This window comes from Aureobasidium melanogenum (assembly GCF_000721775.1).
Source record: "Aureobasidium melanogenum CBS 110374 unplaced genomic scaffold scaffold_16, whole genome shotgun sequence".
NCBI lineage: Eukaryota > Fungi > Ascomycota > Dothideomycetes > Dothideales > Saccotheciaceae > Aureobasidium > Aureobasidium melanogenum.
The window spans coordinates 64236-80413 of record NW_024470068.1 but is presented as its reverse complement, the minus strand read 5'-3'; the positions used below and the strand labels follow the sequence as shown (position 1 = coordinate 80413).

The 16178-nt window shown below is 50.2% G+C and overlaps 7 protein-coding genes across 7 annotated transcripts; 3 read left to right on the top strand and 4 right to left on the bottom strand.

The window, feature by feature from the left end:
* Nucleotides 1–31: 31 nt before the first annotated feature.
* On the bottom strand, nt 32–3516 carry M437DRAFT_76657 (ARM repeat-containing protein; the record flags this gene model as incomplete). The annotated part of the gene is made up of 3 exons (XM_041026661.1): nt 32–579; nt 630–1341; nt 1393–3516. 3 exons carry the CDS (start codon nt 3514–3516, stop codon nt 32–34), a joined length of 3384 nt encoding a protein of 1127 aa, XP_040878105.1.
* Nucleotides 3517–3752: 236 nt separating this feature from the next.
* Nucleotides 3753–4954, top strand: M437DRAFT_52559 (cysteine synthase; the record flags this gene model as incomplete). The annotated part of the gene is made up of 2 exons (XM_041022381.1): nt 3753–3891; nt 3957–4954. 2 exons carry the CDS (start codon nt 3753–3755, stop codon nt 4952–4954), a joined length of 1137 nt encoding a protein of 378 aa, XP_040878104.1.
* Nucleotides 4955–5387: 433 nt separating this feature from the next.
* Nucleotides 5388–5755, bottom strand: M437DRAFT_52550 (uncharacterized protein; the record flags this gene model as incomplete). Its single annotated transcript, XM_041022378.1, has 2 exons — nt 5388–5411; nt 5468–5755. The coding sequence occupies 2 exons, from the start codon at nt 5753–5755 to the stop codon at nt 5388–5390; spliced, it is 312 nt and encodes a 103-aa protein (XP_040878103.1).
* A 2825-nt stretch (nt 5756–8580) lies between these two features.
* M437DRAFT_52614 (uncharacterized protein) lies at nt 8581–9015 on the top strand (the record flags this gene model as incomplete). The annotated part of the gene is made up of 1 exon (XM_041022391.1): nt 8581–9015. The coding sequence occupies one exon, from the start codon at nt 8581–8583 to the stop codon at nt 9013–9015; it is 435 nt and encodes a 144-aa protein (XP_040878102.1).
* A 598-nt stretch (nt 9016–9613) lies between these two features.
* Nucleotides 9614–10058, bottom strand: M437DRAFT_85979 (uncharacterized protein; the record flags this gene model as incomplete). Its single annotated transcript, XM_041028378.1, has 3 exons — nt 9614–9763; nt 9825–9895; nt 9947–10058. The coding sequence occupies 3 exons, from the start codon at nt 10056–10058 to the stop codon at nt 9614–9616; spliced, it is 333 nt and encodes a 110-aa protein (XP_040878101.1).
* A 259-nt stretch (nt 10059–10317) lies between these two features.
* On the top strand, nt 10318–11263 carry M437DRAFT_67464 (uncharacterized protein; the record flags this gene model as incomplete). Its single annotated transcript, XM_041024946.1, has 3 exons — nt 10318–10423; nt 10474–10547; nt 10601–11263. The coding sequence occupies 3 exons, from the start codon at nt 10318–10320 to the stop codon at nt 11261–11263; spliced, it is 843 nt and encodes a 280-aa protein (XP_040878100.1).
* A 1804-nt stretch (nt 11264–13067) lies between these two features.
* M437DRAFT_67463 (uncharacterized protein) lies at nt 13068–14682 on the bottom strand (the record flags this gene model as incomplete). Its single annotated transcript, XM_041024945.1, has 2 exons — nt 13068–14098; nt 14145–14682. 2 exons carry the CDS (start codon nt 14680–14682, stop codon nt 13068–13070), a joined length of 1569 nt encoding a protein of 522 aa, XP_040878099.1.
* Between the last annotated feature and the right edge of the window lie 1496 nt (nt 14683–16178).

Here is a 16178-nt window from a genome sequence, read left to right as displayed (position 1 = left end):
CCTAAACAATCCCTGTACCCATTCCTCCTTCCTACTCAATCAAGTCATCATCGTCGTCCACCATGCTGTCCATCAATGCCTGAACATCCTTGTCGTCCGCCATGCCACTGAAGTCGTAGTCTTCCATCTCCTCGTCCATGTCCATCCTCGTGCCCTCGGCATCGGGATCCTCAATCCTTGTTGACTCAAGTTCTCGACGCAACTGTGCATTGACCGGATCATCTTCAGCCTCAACTTCTGTGGCCTCTTCTTCTTCTTCTTCTTCCTCTTCCCTTGCATCTGCGCCCGTCACAGACTGTGCTGTCTCATCGGCGTCTGTCCTCTGCACGGCGGTGACATCTTCAACGACCGTTTCCTCGCCGCCGCCGCCTCTTTCTGCTGTTGCAATGTCGTGCATGAGCTTGAGTAACGTTGTCTGCATCTTGGCAAGAGCATTACGGCTGGTTGCGTCGGATGCCACCTTGGATTCGATTGCCTCTGCGACCAGCTCAAGCACAGTACGGAGGAGGCCAGGATCCGGAGAGGACACGGTCAAATGAAGCTTGCTAAGCATTGAGAATAGAACCTTGCGTTCGTCCTCTGCATCAAGGGTTAGCCGAGTTGGAAAACGACTGCGTTACAGAACTTACTGCTTGTTTGACTTGTCACCAGCTTCTCAAGGATCTGCTCTGCAAGCACAAAGTGAATCATATCGCTATCAGGAGCAGCTCCCTCTTCAACTCTAAGCTTGCCAGTCTTTGCTTCTTCGCTGCTGCCAATAATCTTGCGAGGGTCTGTCCAGTCAACGAGCATGCCACCGACTACACTCAGCGTCACCATCGCGTCTTCTTCGACGTCCTCCTCCTCGATAAAGGCTTCTCTGAGAGCAGCAAGGCGAGAGATGACTCCTGTAGCAATATTGGCCATTCTCTCAGCGTTTGCCGCTCTTGAATGACAATACACAGGCAAGAAGTATGTCAGCGCTTGTCTGAGAGAAGCATTGGCGCTGGTCTCAGGATCGAAGAATGCAATGACCAGGCCCTTGAGCAAGTCAGGATCTGTGATCAGTTGTGAAAGCATGAGCTTCGATAACGCTGACGCGCCAGTCGACTGAACATCCAAGTCTTCCGATTTCAGCGACTTTGAGAATACCTTGAGAACAGGTTTGAGCATTGGCGAGGGCTCAGAAGCGGAAACCGTGGCCGATGTCTCATCGCCGTCAGCTGATGATGCGACAGGGGCCAGTAACGATGGATGTGTTGTGAGGATGTCTGTGATGATTTGAAGGCAGATGGTTTGCAAAGATGCGTGACCTTTGATGAAACAGTGCAAGAAGAGAGTAAGGTTCTCTTGCGCGAGGTTCTGTGACAAGTTAGCAACCTTGAAGAAAACGATTGCCCTTGGGATATATACCTTTCCAAGTAAACAGCAAAGACCTAGACAGACCAGACCGCGCTCTCTTATGGGCGCTTCCTGGCTTCTGACTGCTGGAACAATAAGGTTGTTGAGCATAGTCACCAAAGGTACCGTCTGCTCGAGCTCGCATTGGATGTTCTGAAGCATGCACTGTGCAATATGCAAGCACTTCATGTTGACCATGATCTCACGGATGGCCTTCTCCTCATCGTGCTCCTCTTCTTCATCATCATCACCTCCCGAGCGCTTAGAGTTCTTAACTCTTCTCGCCGAGTCATCATTGCTGACTTCACTTCTTGCAGAATGGAAACTCTCCTCTCCTGTCGAGCTTTTTGTCTTGTCGCCCTCATCACCCATGATAGTATCATGGACTTCAGCAATAGCTTCGAGAACAATACCGCAGAAATCGCTCTCGCCTTTGTCGCTTCTGTCGTCTCCGCAGACCAGACGCAAAGTCTCTACTGCCAGCCTGGTCGACTCTTCTGGCAATTCGGGCATGGTGAGAGCTTCGCGCATGAGGCCAAACATCTTTCTGCGACCGACTTCGTCGCTGTAGTCAAAGCTGATGGCCATATGAAGCATCTGCTCAACAATGAACTCGCGCTGAACACTCTCCTCCTCCATTTCTTCGTCGCCGTCTCCGTCGGGTCCACCAGTTGCAGCTCCACGCACGCATTCGATCAGCTTGTTGATCTGAATCTCGAGCAGGAAACCGAACTTTGTGACTTCGGGCATCTTCATTTCCAGCATGTCTAGCAATCTTCCGTCACCTTGAGCATCTTTGGCGCGACAGTAGTCGTTGAACGTGCGAGCAACAAAGACACTTTCTGGTGAGAGCTCGTCCCAGAAGGCTTCCGAGTCGAAAGTGACATACTCTCTGTAGTCAGGGCGACCGTCCCAGAACTCGCTCATGGCTTCAAGCGCCACGCCTCCGGCATTTCCAGAGTTTGCGACGTCTATGCGCTCGAGCAATTCGAGAAGTGCATCGAGACTAGGATCGGCGGCTTTTGTGACACCAGGCTTCTTCTTGCCATCATCCGTCTCTTCTTCGGGAGCTGTAGCTGCAGGTAGAGCAGCACAGTCCTCGATCCAGCGCTCTCTGAACAAGCGAGCAGTGGCTTTGCGGACCGTCTCATCACGATCGCGAAGACCCCATCGAAGCAGCTTTTCTCTGTGTGTCAGACTGAGATGTCTGAAATCGCCCAATGCTGGTAGAAGACGAGCGTACAATGCGCGACGTGTGGCAGCATCCAAGTCTCTTGCGCGCTCGAGTAGGTATGGAAGGGTGGTAGGTGTGAGTGGTAGGTTGAGAAGAAGGGCTCGGCGAACTTCGGCAGATGGGTCGTTCTGTAGGACGTTGAGAAGTTTTTCCAAGACACCCGAGCTGGCATCGTCGTCGTCGCTGTCTTCATCTTGCTCGTCTTCATCGAGCTCGGCAGCGAGGCGACTCAGACCGTAGATGGCGTGCATTCGGACCGAGGACTCTTTATCGTGGATACGCTTGAGTAGAGCTAGACGAAGCAGATGGAACATTTGATCATCCAGAGTATCGAGAGTGTTGATGATGTGAGCGCTGATTTGAGTGGCTCTGAATCGCACAATTTTGTCTTTAGTCGAGAGGAGCTGTAACAAAGTGTTGAGGATGGCGTTGGTCAGGCGCGAAGTAGGAGTCTCTGGTAGTGCACCATCCTGATCAGCTACAAGTTGATTGTCCTTTTCGCTGGCGACTCGCAAGAAAATGCCCAGAAACTTGACGATGCGATCACCGACAGTCTCGCTCTTCTTGATGGGCAGGACACGCAGGACACAGCGCACGACTTCGGTGTTGAAATCATCCTCGTCAAAGTCGTACTCGGCCTGGTTCTTCTTGGAGCTCAGAGGCTCGTAACAACAGGCCTCTTGAATCTTTCGCAGGTTGATGACCAGCTTTCGGTGGCCAGTGTTTGACTTTTGGGCATCGGAGAAGACAGCAGCGACATGGTTTCGCAGCTTGGTGGTCGGTCCTTCGTCAGGAATGTTTGTAGCTGGCGACGAGGCAGCGGCTCTAGCGGTTCGAGAGGTGCGTGGTTTCGAGGCAGCAGCGGCGCCTTTGGCTGAGGAGCCGGCGACTCTTCCAGGCATTGTTGTCGTAGATGGGCCTTCACATGCGTGAGGCAGGAAGCAAACAAAAGCCCAAGCGTAAACAAAGAAACCACCCAAGAACCCCGCAATTTCCATTCATCTTTGATCTTATCTCATCTTGACGCGAGATGATCTTATCTCGATCATCTCCGATATGCGGAGCCAATGGCTGACATATTGCGTGACGATGGCAATTGTTCATTCTTGCCTTCTACCTACCCACTCGCATACCAACCATGTTTCGCACCGCAGTCCGTCGCTTCGCCGCCACGGCTGTGCGCCCGGCCGAGACGGTCGCCCAGATGCAGGCTCCCCAACTCCATGGCGTCGAGATCTCCAAGGCACAGCGCATTGCCCAGGATGGCTTCATTGATGGTGCACATCCCTCTATTTCTCATGCTGTTTCGTGGTTGACTGACTAGTAGGTTCCCCATGATCAGCCATCGGCAAGACACCACTCATTCGTATGAAGAAGCTCTCGGAAGAGACGGGTTGCAACATTCTGGGCAAGGCCGAGTTTCAGAACCCTGGTGGCAGTGTCAAGGACCGCGCTGCCCTCTACGTCGTCAAGGATGCCGAAGAGCGTGGACTGATCAGGCCTGGTGGTACTGTTGTCGAGGGAACTGCTGGAAACACTGGCATTGGTCTCGCCCACGTCTGTCGCAGCAAGGGCTACAAGCTCGTCATCTACATGCCCAACACTCAATCACAAGGCAAGATCGACCTGTTGCGTCTGCTAGGTGCTGAGGTCTACCCTGTCCCTGCCGTCGCCTTCGACAACCCCGACAACTACAACTGGCAGGCCAAGCGCCATGCAGAGCGTCTTGACAATGCCGTCTGGACCAACCAGTTCGACAACACTGCCAACCGCCGTGCACACATCGAGACTACCGGTCCCGAAATCTGGAACCAGACTGAAGGCAACATCGACGCCTTCACATGTGCCTCTGGTACCGCTGGTACTATCGCTGGTATTACTCGCTATCTCAAGACTGTCAGCGATGGCCGCGTCAAGTGCTTCCTCGCTGATCCCCCAGGCAGTGTCTTGCACAGCTACATTCAATCTGGCGGTGTCCTCACCGAGCGCAGCGGAAGCTCAATCACTGAAGGTATTGGTCAGGGCCGTGTAACCGACAACCTCAAGCCTGATATTGATCTTCTGGATGGCTCGCTCAATGTTCCCGACGAACAAAGTATCGAAATGGTCTACCGCTGTCTGGACGAGGAAGGTCTTTACCTCGGTGCTTCTTCCGCTCTCAATGTTGCAGCTGCCAGAAACGTAGCACAAAAGTTGGGGCCTGGTAACACTGTCGTCACCATCCTCTGCGATGGCGCATATCGCTATGCCGACAGACTCTTCTCCAGAAAGTGGCTCGAGAGCAAGAAGCTTGTTGACGCCATTCCTTCCAACCTGCACAAGTACATTGTCCTGCCGTAGGTGGAACAACTGGTTCTAACGCAGTGTTACGATATCTAAAAGTGTACATATGGCATGGCATTCTTATACCAATTGATCATTTCATGTAACAGAAGATTGCATATCTCAGCCGTCAAGAGAAATCGCAGCATCACACATCTCGTGCGGTTTCTTCACATTCCACAACGAACATAGGCACATTGTCAAATTAGTAAGTCCATGTTTGCATTTCGTCATTATTGTTACCCCTTATCCCTCAGAGCCGTCCGTTCCGTACCCATTTCCCAACCCCTGTCCCAGCCGTTTTTGACCCATTATGACTTTTGGGAGAACGTCATCGACAGACATGTGTTTTGCAACATCTTTTGTCGTTGTAAAGGAAAGTGTCGTGAGAAGGGCCAGTTGCAAACGTCATTTGCAGCTAGCCCTATTGTTCATAAGTTCAAAGTTGCATCTAAGACCAAGCAGGAGGAAGACACTATAATCGAACATCAGCATATTGTCAAGAGGATAGGAGCATCATCATAAACTCACAGTAATGTCCGACTCAGAAGCCTTGGGCAAAGGAGCAAACCAACTCATCTTAGCAGACTGCTGCAGACCAGGCGAAGGCAGAGGTGTAGCCGAAGGAGAAGTAGCTGCCGATGACGAGGGGAAGAAGCTCAAGAATGCCGACGACAGAGTGTGCGACATAGTAGGTCGTTGCGGCATGGATTGAGTGAGGTGTGTGGGTTTCTTTTCGGCGGCTGCTTTTTGCAGTGCCTTTTCTTGCTCTGCGCGAGCCTCGACGTAGTGGGAGGGTAGACAGTCGACGGGGAACATGATGATCGAGATTTGCGTGTGTCGCGTGTGTCGTAAGAAAGAGGTCGTGAAAGCCCGGATGCGAAAAAGGATCTTGCGACTAAAACTTCTGATTCGGGTTTGCGATGTCGTGTCTAACCGATTGTGTTTTGGTCGAGTTGGACGAGACACAACTGGGATGCTTGTGGTATTGATTCGAGAGTGAACGAGAGTTGAAATTGAAGAAAGAGAAGATCTTCTTGGGTTCGAGACGTCCCCAGACTCTTTCTAAGGGAAAAGGGCCTTGCGTTTTGTGGCGTTTTGTGGCGTTTTTGTCCTTGTTTTGCCGTGGGGGTGGACGAATGCGGGCGGGTTCCTCACTGGGGTAATTCGAAGCGCACACAGATTCAAGGTAAGTGTTTTGTTGCGGGTGAAAACGAAAGTGAAAGACAAAATGTCTTTGGATTGATTATCAAGCTGGAGAAATCGATGGGGAGCCGAATTCAAGTGACGAGGTAGGCGCCAACCACCTTTTTGTACGTACCTCCCCTCTTGGTTGTTGATTGTTGCTGTGCTGGACGCCCGGTTCCAAGAACAGGACATGCATGCGCCTTCCATGCAGGCTAGCAAGTCTGTCCCCGGTCGAGAGCACCGCATTCAGCCGGAAATTTGACCAAAATCGGCTCGACCGCTGTTTGTCCCCATACAGATCTACATTGTTGCAGCTGACGAGAGCCTTCCAGAACCATTATTCCCCAGTCCCCCCTCATTCTCATAGTCTCCATGAGTCTTGGTGCTGACAGCTGCAGCGAGATGCCTTATCACAACGCAAAAGCTTTTGTTGATTTGTACCAAAAGCCTCTTTGGTCCTCTAATCCGTTCTTTGTTTGGCTTTCGATATCCAGCTGGGTTCTCACGGCACTTTAGGATGTAGTGGTGGTGGCTTACGACCGCTGCCCTCCACCGGCAACCCCAGACTCTCGGGCTCGCCGCGTATGGATCACCAGATTGCCCCTCACGTAACCATATCTCGGAAGTCTCTATCCGTTGCATCGCTCTCTCCATTCATTCCGGGGAAGCATGGCACCAACCGTCTACCATCCAACACAGTTGTAAGATGGCATTGAATGAGTCTTTCAAAGTAGGTAACAATAACAGTCTCCTTTGTTTCTACTGCGTTTGTTATGTTTCCGCGCCTTCCAATAGTCACGAGGGTAAGAAGAGTTGGCGTGGTGATGAACTGATCATCCTTCTCCATTTGTGGTATCCCGGGATAGGTCTCGCAGGCATGGAGGCACGGCTTTGTGTCACGATGCGCTTACAGTGCGCCTATAATCTGAAAGCTTTCGCTACACATGCCATGCACCGCATAATCGAGTTCACGGGACCTTGCGGATACTGTACGTCCAGATAACATAGGCGACTTGTGTAGCCTAGATCAAGAGCTGCCTTGTCTGCCTTTATCTTTGACCGAGATGCCGCCATTCCACACATATCATATCGAAGTATTTTCAGACGAGGAAAACATCGACAAGACCGATGGCCTGGACCAACCAGTCGTGCAAACGCAATTTGATTGCTTTGCGCGTTGCAATCTGTACGGCTGGTTGTCCTTGTGCTTCAGGGAGGCCTTCTGCCGCGTTGTTCTTGCAGAAGAGCAGCGTCGCGGAGCCGTGAAGAGCATGATATGGCATCGTTGTCTCCGATGGCTTGGCACCTTGTCCTCGATCCGAGAGGAACGAGAGGAATGCTCAAAATACTCCACAGAACGCAAGACGCACTTGAGTTGGTTGGATCAACTGATGACTTGTTATCTCGTGATCACGAGTCTTGACGAACAACTGCTTAGAAGAATACAGTCAGTATTAGCACAATCGCCTAACCTTGCTGCGCCTTGTAGAGTCAGCGAAGCAGTGCTCATCCAGCGATACGAGAATTATCAGGCCAAAGTGGACAGCTTGTCAGTGCCCTAACAACTTGACCTTTTGAGAGCTCCAGGAATCCAATACGACCTTGAAGCGGTGTCGATCGTCGACGTGCTCCTGAATGGAGTATTTCAGGCAGGCGGTGTAACATCACATCACAGCTTTCGATTCGAGTCGACTCAAACTTTGTGGATATAGTACCCTATGAGGTACGCATGACCCCGTATTCAGGTGCTTTTGATATATCAACCCCTCTGGAATGATGCAATTTGAGTCAAGAGTCGTGTGGAGAGAATCTATTTTTGGTTTATACGAGAAGCTTGGCATATCAAGACCCTGCCAAGCGGCTCTTGACTTGCATCATTCACGACCGCTGCAATGAACTACGAAGGACTAACACACTGGCCTGCTGACTTGTTATGCAAGGTCGATAGTGGATGAGACCGGCTATGAGCTATCGATAGCGGTCACACGGTCAAGTGCAACACTATTCCCGCCTGCGGCAGTGCCTGTATGCAAAGCATTGCTTCGAATCTCAGGTAAGACAAAGGACTTCATAGGGTTTGCTGCGGACAGCTGGAAATAATGGGAGTGATCTGCCTTGCGGAAAGCGGCGATGGTTCCAACTAACGCTCACCTGCTTCGTGTTGTGGAATCAAACCTCATCACACTTGATGCAGAGAACGCCTGATGATCGACCAAAGTATCCACTGCTTGAAGAACGAGGTCCAAGAATAGCAAAGGCTCATGGAAGCGAATGCCATAGTCCTCGTAGAGACGAGGTAAGTCAAAGGTATATAAGGACCATCTCAGTCCTGCTAGAAGACAAGAATCATCAAACAAACAAATCATCTCTTCTCATCTACCAAGACTACCAAACCAATCAAACCACACCAATCTACTCTTCTTCAAATCAACCTCAAACCAATCAATACCATCAACATGCACTTCGCCACCTTCACCACCGCCAGCATCCTTGCTCTCGCCTCCTCCGCTCTCGCCGGCAAGGCCGCAGTCAAGAACAACTGCCCTCAAGACGTCTACCTCACCATCACCCGTCAAGACCAATCCCACACCCAGCAAAAGCTCGCCGCCAACGGAGGCTACTACAGCGAGCAACTCCAAGGCCAAGGCAACAGCTACGGCCTGACCAAGAACACCGACTACTACTCTCCCAACACTGCCAAGTTGATCTGGGGTGCTTCTGACAGTGCTGGTGTTGTTTACTACTCGCTCAACAATGTTGATGGAAACCCCTTCGACGGACAGAGTGTGAGCCTCACTGGAAACCAGCCTAATTGCCCTGCTGTTACTTCGGTGGATGGAAGCACCAAGGCTTGCTCTGATGCCAATGACTTTACTCTTACTGTCTGCTAGAGGGTTGATTGCAGCTATGATATGATGGACGGTGAACGATGGTTCGATGTAGACACTCTTTAATGTAATCATTTTTCTACACAAGTGCTGTTTTTGAACCATTTCCTCTCCTTGCATAAGCCATCTGTCACTTGTTCCAGCTATACGTGACTGTCTCATAGCCACATGATCTGCACAATTCAATTCGGAACCGGGGCTTTGCCCTTCGAGTGGCTGCTACAACGTCAGCTTTCTGATCACTTCTAGCGCAACGAATCTCTTACTCTCACCTTCAACAAGGCGACTGTCCACAAGATCTCTGCCCAGGAAGGCTAGAGTAAGACCACCTCTACTCCATCTTGGCTTTCTTGGAGGGTGTTTCGTCTAGCAGAGAGGCAACGAACTCATCAGAGATCTCCTCGTCAAGTTCGGCTTCATGCTCTTCCTGTTTGATCTCATTCTGGCTGGTGAAATCAAGGGGACAGAGTCGTTTTCTGGCGGGATAAACCTTGGAGAGGCTGTATTTGTTATCGTCGATGTCGCTGCTCAAGTCGATGACTTCGATGCCTTTGTCGCTAGCTGATTTGGCAGATGGAGAAGAGTCGGTGATCGATTCTTTCTAGGTGACTGGCTTGGGTTCGGGAAGGCGAGAGATGGTTACGGGATTCTTGGAGCGAGCCGAACTGAATGGAGAATCATGCTTGTCGTGCTTGATAGATTTCTGGATCTTTGGGGTTCTGGTGGTCTTTGTGAGAGTTTCTGCCGGAGTCTGCAATGCAAGAGAAAGTCAGGGTGTGGATCTCTGGACAGAAGCGCTATGAAATGGTTACCTGTTGTAGAATTGTGTTGTAGTCATCGATAATAGCCTCAACACTCTTGGGACGAGGACCCATGACAGCAGCTAACAATGTTAGTAAAATCGAACAAACGACGGAGCTAATCAATGACTTACGCCAACGGTCAAGGATCCTTTGGGCCATGTCTGTGGTCATGCCGAACCCATTGAGGTGAATGACTGCAAGCAGAAGATAGATCTCTTGCATTAGATCTGCCTTGGTAGGCATGGCTGTGGACACTGGTGGACAAACAAAGAGGGACGAGATCTGAAAGAGAAGCCAAAACTTAGAGTCACCCGAATTGCAACCGTAAGAGGAGTGAGTGACTTGGAAAATGTCGGGCAGTGGCTTGAGCAAGTGAAAATTGAATCGTACCAGATCACACTTCGGTGAGGTGTGAAAGTCTCACTTTTGCTATCGAAACACAACACTCTCATACCTTCGAAGATCTCTACTCTTCTTTCTCCAACACAACCTACTTGCCATGATGGCCACCAACCGCGAGTCTGACAAGGATATCTCCTTCCTCCTTGCCGTTGTCCATAACCTGACAATTACATCTGAATTCGCCAACAAGGCCATCGAAAACTGGCGTAAGTCGATTGATTATTCCCCCTTTGCCACAAAGACTGACGATCTCAAGCTAGCGACTTGTGTTCTGCTGTTCCTGTTGATGGTGAAGATCTTGGCCGCGGCATCGATGAGATTTGGCAGAAGGTAAGCAATATCCGATACAAGTCTCGAATGTTGAAAAGGTTAATACAAAACAGTGGATTGGTAACGATCTTGCTTGTGCATCCACGCCAGAGAAGAAGGATGGTACTTGCCTGAACGATGCAATCGTCATCGACGACAGCGACGAAGAGATCGAAAAGCCCATCATCCCAGTCTCACCTCGCATTCTGCCTCGCAAGTTCAGGATTCCGCCAGCTGCCAGTCTGGTCATCCCTCTTGGTGCCGGCGAGGTCTTGGTGACCCCTAAGATTGGCCGCAACTCGAAGATCGTCGTCGGTTTGGGCGAGCCCGACCACAACGATAGCACACCCACCATCGATCGCGCTTGCCCTGCAACCAAGAATGATGCAGGTCTTCTCACGCCATGCAGTCTCAAGAAGGCAGGAACAACCATCAAGAAGGTCACCAAGTCACGCGGTGCCAAAGCCAGATTATCCCGCCGCAAGAGCAGGGATGTCGCCAGCAGCATCGAGCCTAACGAGGAAATGTTCGAAACTCCTTTTGCAATGGCATCTTCCCGTAAGCGCCGCCATGGAATCAACTACAACGACGTGCCTGCCGATGGAGTTTTCGATAATTCGGACGACGAAGACTTCAGTCCTGAAGAGTTCGAGGACGACAAGCGCATTGACCAAGACTTTGAAGCAAAATACCCTGTCCTCAAGACCCGTTCGAAACGTCAGAAGACCAAGTCCTAGATTTGTACTATTGTCAGAAGACTGTGGCTGCAAGGTGTGTTAATCTCCGCAAGTTCAGGCACAAAATATCCTATGCTGACATAGTGATAGGTGATGTTGAAGACAGAAGAGGTGAACATTGGACTGTATTCTGTACAATGTCTAAGCAGAACAGACGGACGTTTGAAAGACGCATCAAGTAGAACAAGCAAGATGTAACTTTGGTGAATTGGTTTCTCTTGATTTTCGGTTTATTGCGCTAGGTACGATATTGTCGAACAAAAGAAGATCAGGACCTACCATGTAGTGTACACTTTTCGTCAATTCAATTTTCATTAACACGCAAGTGGCATGTTCATTCAGCACGACCGCAGGATGTTGAATCAAACGGCCTGTGATTTGGGAAGCTGTTGAAGTGCTTGCCCGACTTACCTGTACGCATCTTGAAGATCAAGATGAACTCGCGTATTGTCGTCGATGTCGAATAGTAATTTGAAGATCTGAGACAAATGTTAGTCTCTATAGACAACCTTGTGAGTTGAGTTGATTGATGAAAAGTGGGTGAAGGGAATCAGAGATAGGGAGTCTAGTCCCGTGCAAAGCTAATCCGCAGCAAAAAGAGTACAAGTCTTTCTAGGACTGGTGCCAGCTGGTTGTCTCATCATTTGAGATGGTGAAAGGGTGAAGAGTGAAGAGGCATGGAGTACTCACCATGATGCTGTCGTGCTGAGACTGGAGGTCAGGTGGAAGACCATCATCTTGAGGCTTCTCTCAGACACTTCATTGCAAGAAAATGGAGAGCGGAGAGAAGAGATAGTCGGCGCTTTTTGTCTTGCGATGTGCGATTTTTCTCGCTTGCGATATTCAAGGCCGTGCGCGCTGACACACATGGCTTGGCGGAAGCTGTAAGATGTGCATTCTGCAAAAGGACACGTCCATCCATGGTGTCTGTGGTATGCTTGTCACGACGTCCATCGCAAGTGGATATGGGGGATGTCATCCTCTAGTTGTTTCTGTAGTTCCAGTCAGCTGATGTCCAAAACATTTTTTATCAAGCAGAAAAGAGCTGATGGGTTGTGCGATGCGTCATGAAAAAATTAGAGTGTTGCGTTTTTGATCTTCATCGAAAAGACTCTGGGTTAAAAATGTTATAATCCTTCGCAAGGATTTTTGGAAGGGGAAATGTGTAAGCAAGAAAGCGAGACTGACCTGTTGATGATAATGTGTCGCACTAGAGTCGCTGCAAGCTCTATGCTTTGCGTGCAAAGATGTTTGAGATGTCGAAAGGGCAAGTGAGACTGCAGCTTTGCTGGGTTGCGAGAAGCAAAGAATTTTGCAAACAAGGAGATTGCCGGCGCTTTTCGGCTGCGACGTCATCGCTTCCCTGGTCAACATCCATTGAGTCGGTCGTGCTTGTCGCATGTAACGAGACCATCTTCTCAGATTGTTGTTGAAGCAGGAAAGAGCGAAAGACGTCCAAACTGTGTTCCAAAATTCCCCCAAATCACATCAAAACCAACTGAACGCATGACACACGCACCGTACGCAGTCTAACACGGATAACGTAGTTACGAAGAACCAACGAAATCCAAACAGAGACAATTGCATGACGGGCACGTATATCACGAGTTCATCTTAATCGATGGTTATTGAAAGAGTGATTTGAGTTGGGTATCAAGGAACTCAGGTCCAAAATCATGCCCTGCTTTCCCGCCAAAGCAAACAGCAAAAGAGACAAAAAAGCAGATCGCGTATATACAGTTTATTCGTCCGACGGCGTTCCCCTTGAAAGAATCGTGTTTTCATGTTGCGTCAACCATGCCGCTTATTTCTTGAAGTAGCGGTACTCAAGATGGCGGAGAGGGATGTATGCAAGGAGGGTGAAGGCAAAGGTAAGCTCATTGGCAATATCACCACCACTCTCACCAATGTGTTTGGCAAGGGGTCCAGTGAACCAAGTCTCAACCATGCCAAGACACCAACCGACGACGCCAATAAGGAAAGCACCAAGACCAGCAAGACCGATAGGCAATTTTGAGGGGGTGTTCCAGCCGTCGAGATCATAGTTGGCAAAGTCACCCTTACGGAACCAGTAGTGTTCGAGGAAGACAATGACGAAGTAGGAGGTGCCCCAATAACCGAGCAGAGAAAGGAAGTTCTCCAGGTACTCAAGCAAGTGATCGCGACCGGCAACAGCAATCGCAGTAACGACTCCGAATACGACGAGAACCCAGAATGTACGGGGAACCTTTGCCAAAGGACGAGCGAACTGTTGAATCGACAAGGCGCACGAGTAGAGGTTGAGTGCATTCATACCGACGGCACTAAGCACGAGCAGGACCAGGATGAATTTGGCGAAACCTCGAGGGAAGAGCATCTTCTGGATCAGGTAGCCGAGACCGTCATCGGTGTATGTGTCGCTCCAGTCCTTGTTGACTGTCATGGCAGAACCAACACAGCATCCAAGAACCATACCAATACAAGTGGGAATGGTAATACCAAGGGTACAGAGAGTGAAGACCTTGACCTTGGAGGTGTTGATGGGGTAGTGAACGTAGTAGTCGGCAGCAATGGTGGCCCACGAGCAAGAACTGCCATAGACGACTGCGAGCAGAGAAAGAACGTTTCCAGCAAGGTTGCTACCATGGAGTTCGGTGCCAGAGACGTTGACAGAGTGAGGAGCAGCCATGCCGTACATGATCATGAAGACGATGAAGAAGACGAGCCAAGCGTACTTCTCATAGTACAGAATGGCCTTGAGACCGCAGAAGTTGATAATACTGCTGCCAAGAGCAATGATGACGCAACCAAGAGCAGACGACACCTTGCCGTCAGAAACAGCAGCAAGAGCAAGACCTAAACGATCAGCATCTGCTCTCGTGTTAATGATCGATGTACATACCACCAGTAATGCAGCCAACAGCACTCCAACCAGCTTGAGAGATGATGTTGAGAACAGCAATGAGTTTGGTGGGGTACCAGCCGAAACTGTAACGAGTGATTGACATTGCACGGAGACCGGTTCCGGGACCAAGGGTAGCACACCAACCAGCAACACTGGCGCCCAAAAGGGTACCGAAAATGGTAATGACGATGCTCTGGCCGAGTGTGAGACCCCAGGTAGGGCCCAGGAAACCGGTCGTCATGCAAGACAAGTTCATAATACCACCACTCCACAACAGGGCCATGACTGCCTGGTTGTGCCACTTCTGAGGCACCTTCTCCTCAGGCAGCTTGCGACGAATAGCTTGAGACTCAATGCCGAGCTTGCGATCGAGGGTTGCTTCCCAGCCGCAAAGCGTACCGAGAATGCCACCGCTCTGTACTGGCTTCTCATCGACAAGCTCAGTAGAGCCTTGGGCACTGCCAACATCGACGTTGACATCCTTTTCGTCAGGGTGCAGCCTTCCAACCTTCTCTTCGTCGTAAAATTCCGCCATGGCTTTTCTCCTTCGTCAGTAGCCGGTTAGAAGTTGCTGGCTGGAGAACGACTGCAACAAGGCAGAGGGAGAGATGTTGTCAATGAGGGAGACGAAGGGGAGGAGTGGAGGTCGGAAGAGGAGTGGAAGTTGAGCACACGACACGTCAAAACTGGCAGGGCGTCGCCGATATTTTATTTTTGCGCGTGCGCCGTCGTGGACCCCACCAACCCACCGTCGCACCTCTGAATTTGGCAGCTCGTTATGAAACGCCAAAGAGATCTGCCGTTATCAGCTTCTGGAATCCTGCCTAGACTATAGATCGGCCAATCAGATGTCATAGCGGGGACCTCCGTGGACCCTTATCGGATCAGCCTATGGACAGAGCTTTAACGTGAAAAAGAGTGTGCATATTTAGCGAGGATGTATCTGTAAGATGCAGATAGGAAACCAGCCTTCTGGGACCTGTCAAGGTGCTGAAGACATGGTTGAATGGATACCTGCGGCTGGAAACTGGCAGAACGCTTTATGATATGCCTGAGTTCTGGATCGATGCTGTGGTAGACAACTCGCTCGAAGGCTATAAGTACCACCTCAAGGTTTGACGTAACGTGCCAAAAAAACGTGTTGGTGCCAAGTAAACTCAAGCCTCGCTGTTGCCGGCTTGTGTGTATTCACAAATCAGTGTCTTCAATAAGCGACAAAAGCAAAGCGTCGTGGTTATTGGTGTTGAGCACGGCGGTGTCCGTCACGGCTCGCTGAGATGACATGTCTGCTTTCTTGAAATCGAGCAAGATATCAACATGAAGGCGTTACAAGTATCGTGTGCCCGCTTCATTGCCAAGTGATAAGGCACTCTCAAGCCATGGACAAGACGGCAACAGGGACTTCTTGTTCGCGCTTGGATTCTGGATCCCTTGACTGCATCCCTGTCCAGTATCAAGATGGCATGGTTCTTCTTTGAAGCCACGACTTTCTTGGAAGCTTTGGCATGGTACATGGTTTGGCGAACTTGCAAGTGCTGCAGCAAGATTCTTGACGGATAGCAGTCTGGATTCTTGATTGAAATTCTAGATCCGTAAGTTGTGATGCCTGCTCAGATGCCAGTCATTGCTGTATCAGAGATCCCTTCTGACTCGACATCGCATTGAACTTGTCGGATAGCCAGAGTGGAAACAAGGGGAGCGTCAATCAGAAAGACGAGAAAAGTACGCACGGACCATTCATAGTCGGCTCAGTTTGGGAGGCAGGAGCTATCAATCCTCTTCAAAGGCTACCGATACAGCAAAAGGACTTGTAGGAGAAGGTGGAATGCCAGAACGACGTTCCACTGCTGTCGTAGTAATGTGAAGCATGATTCTGCTACTGGCATCATCGTCTGCTGCGAATTGGCGGTTCAATTACCTGCCGCATCGAGACACCGGGAGTGTGCTTGATTCACCGAACATATAAGTACTCGACAGGCAAAGGCGCAACTCTAAAACTTGGATTATAGACGACTTGCTATTCTATGTCTG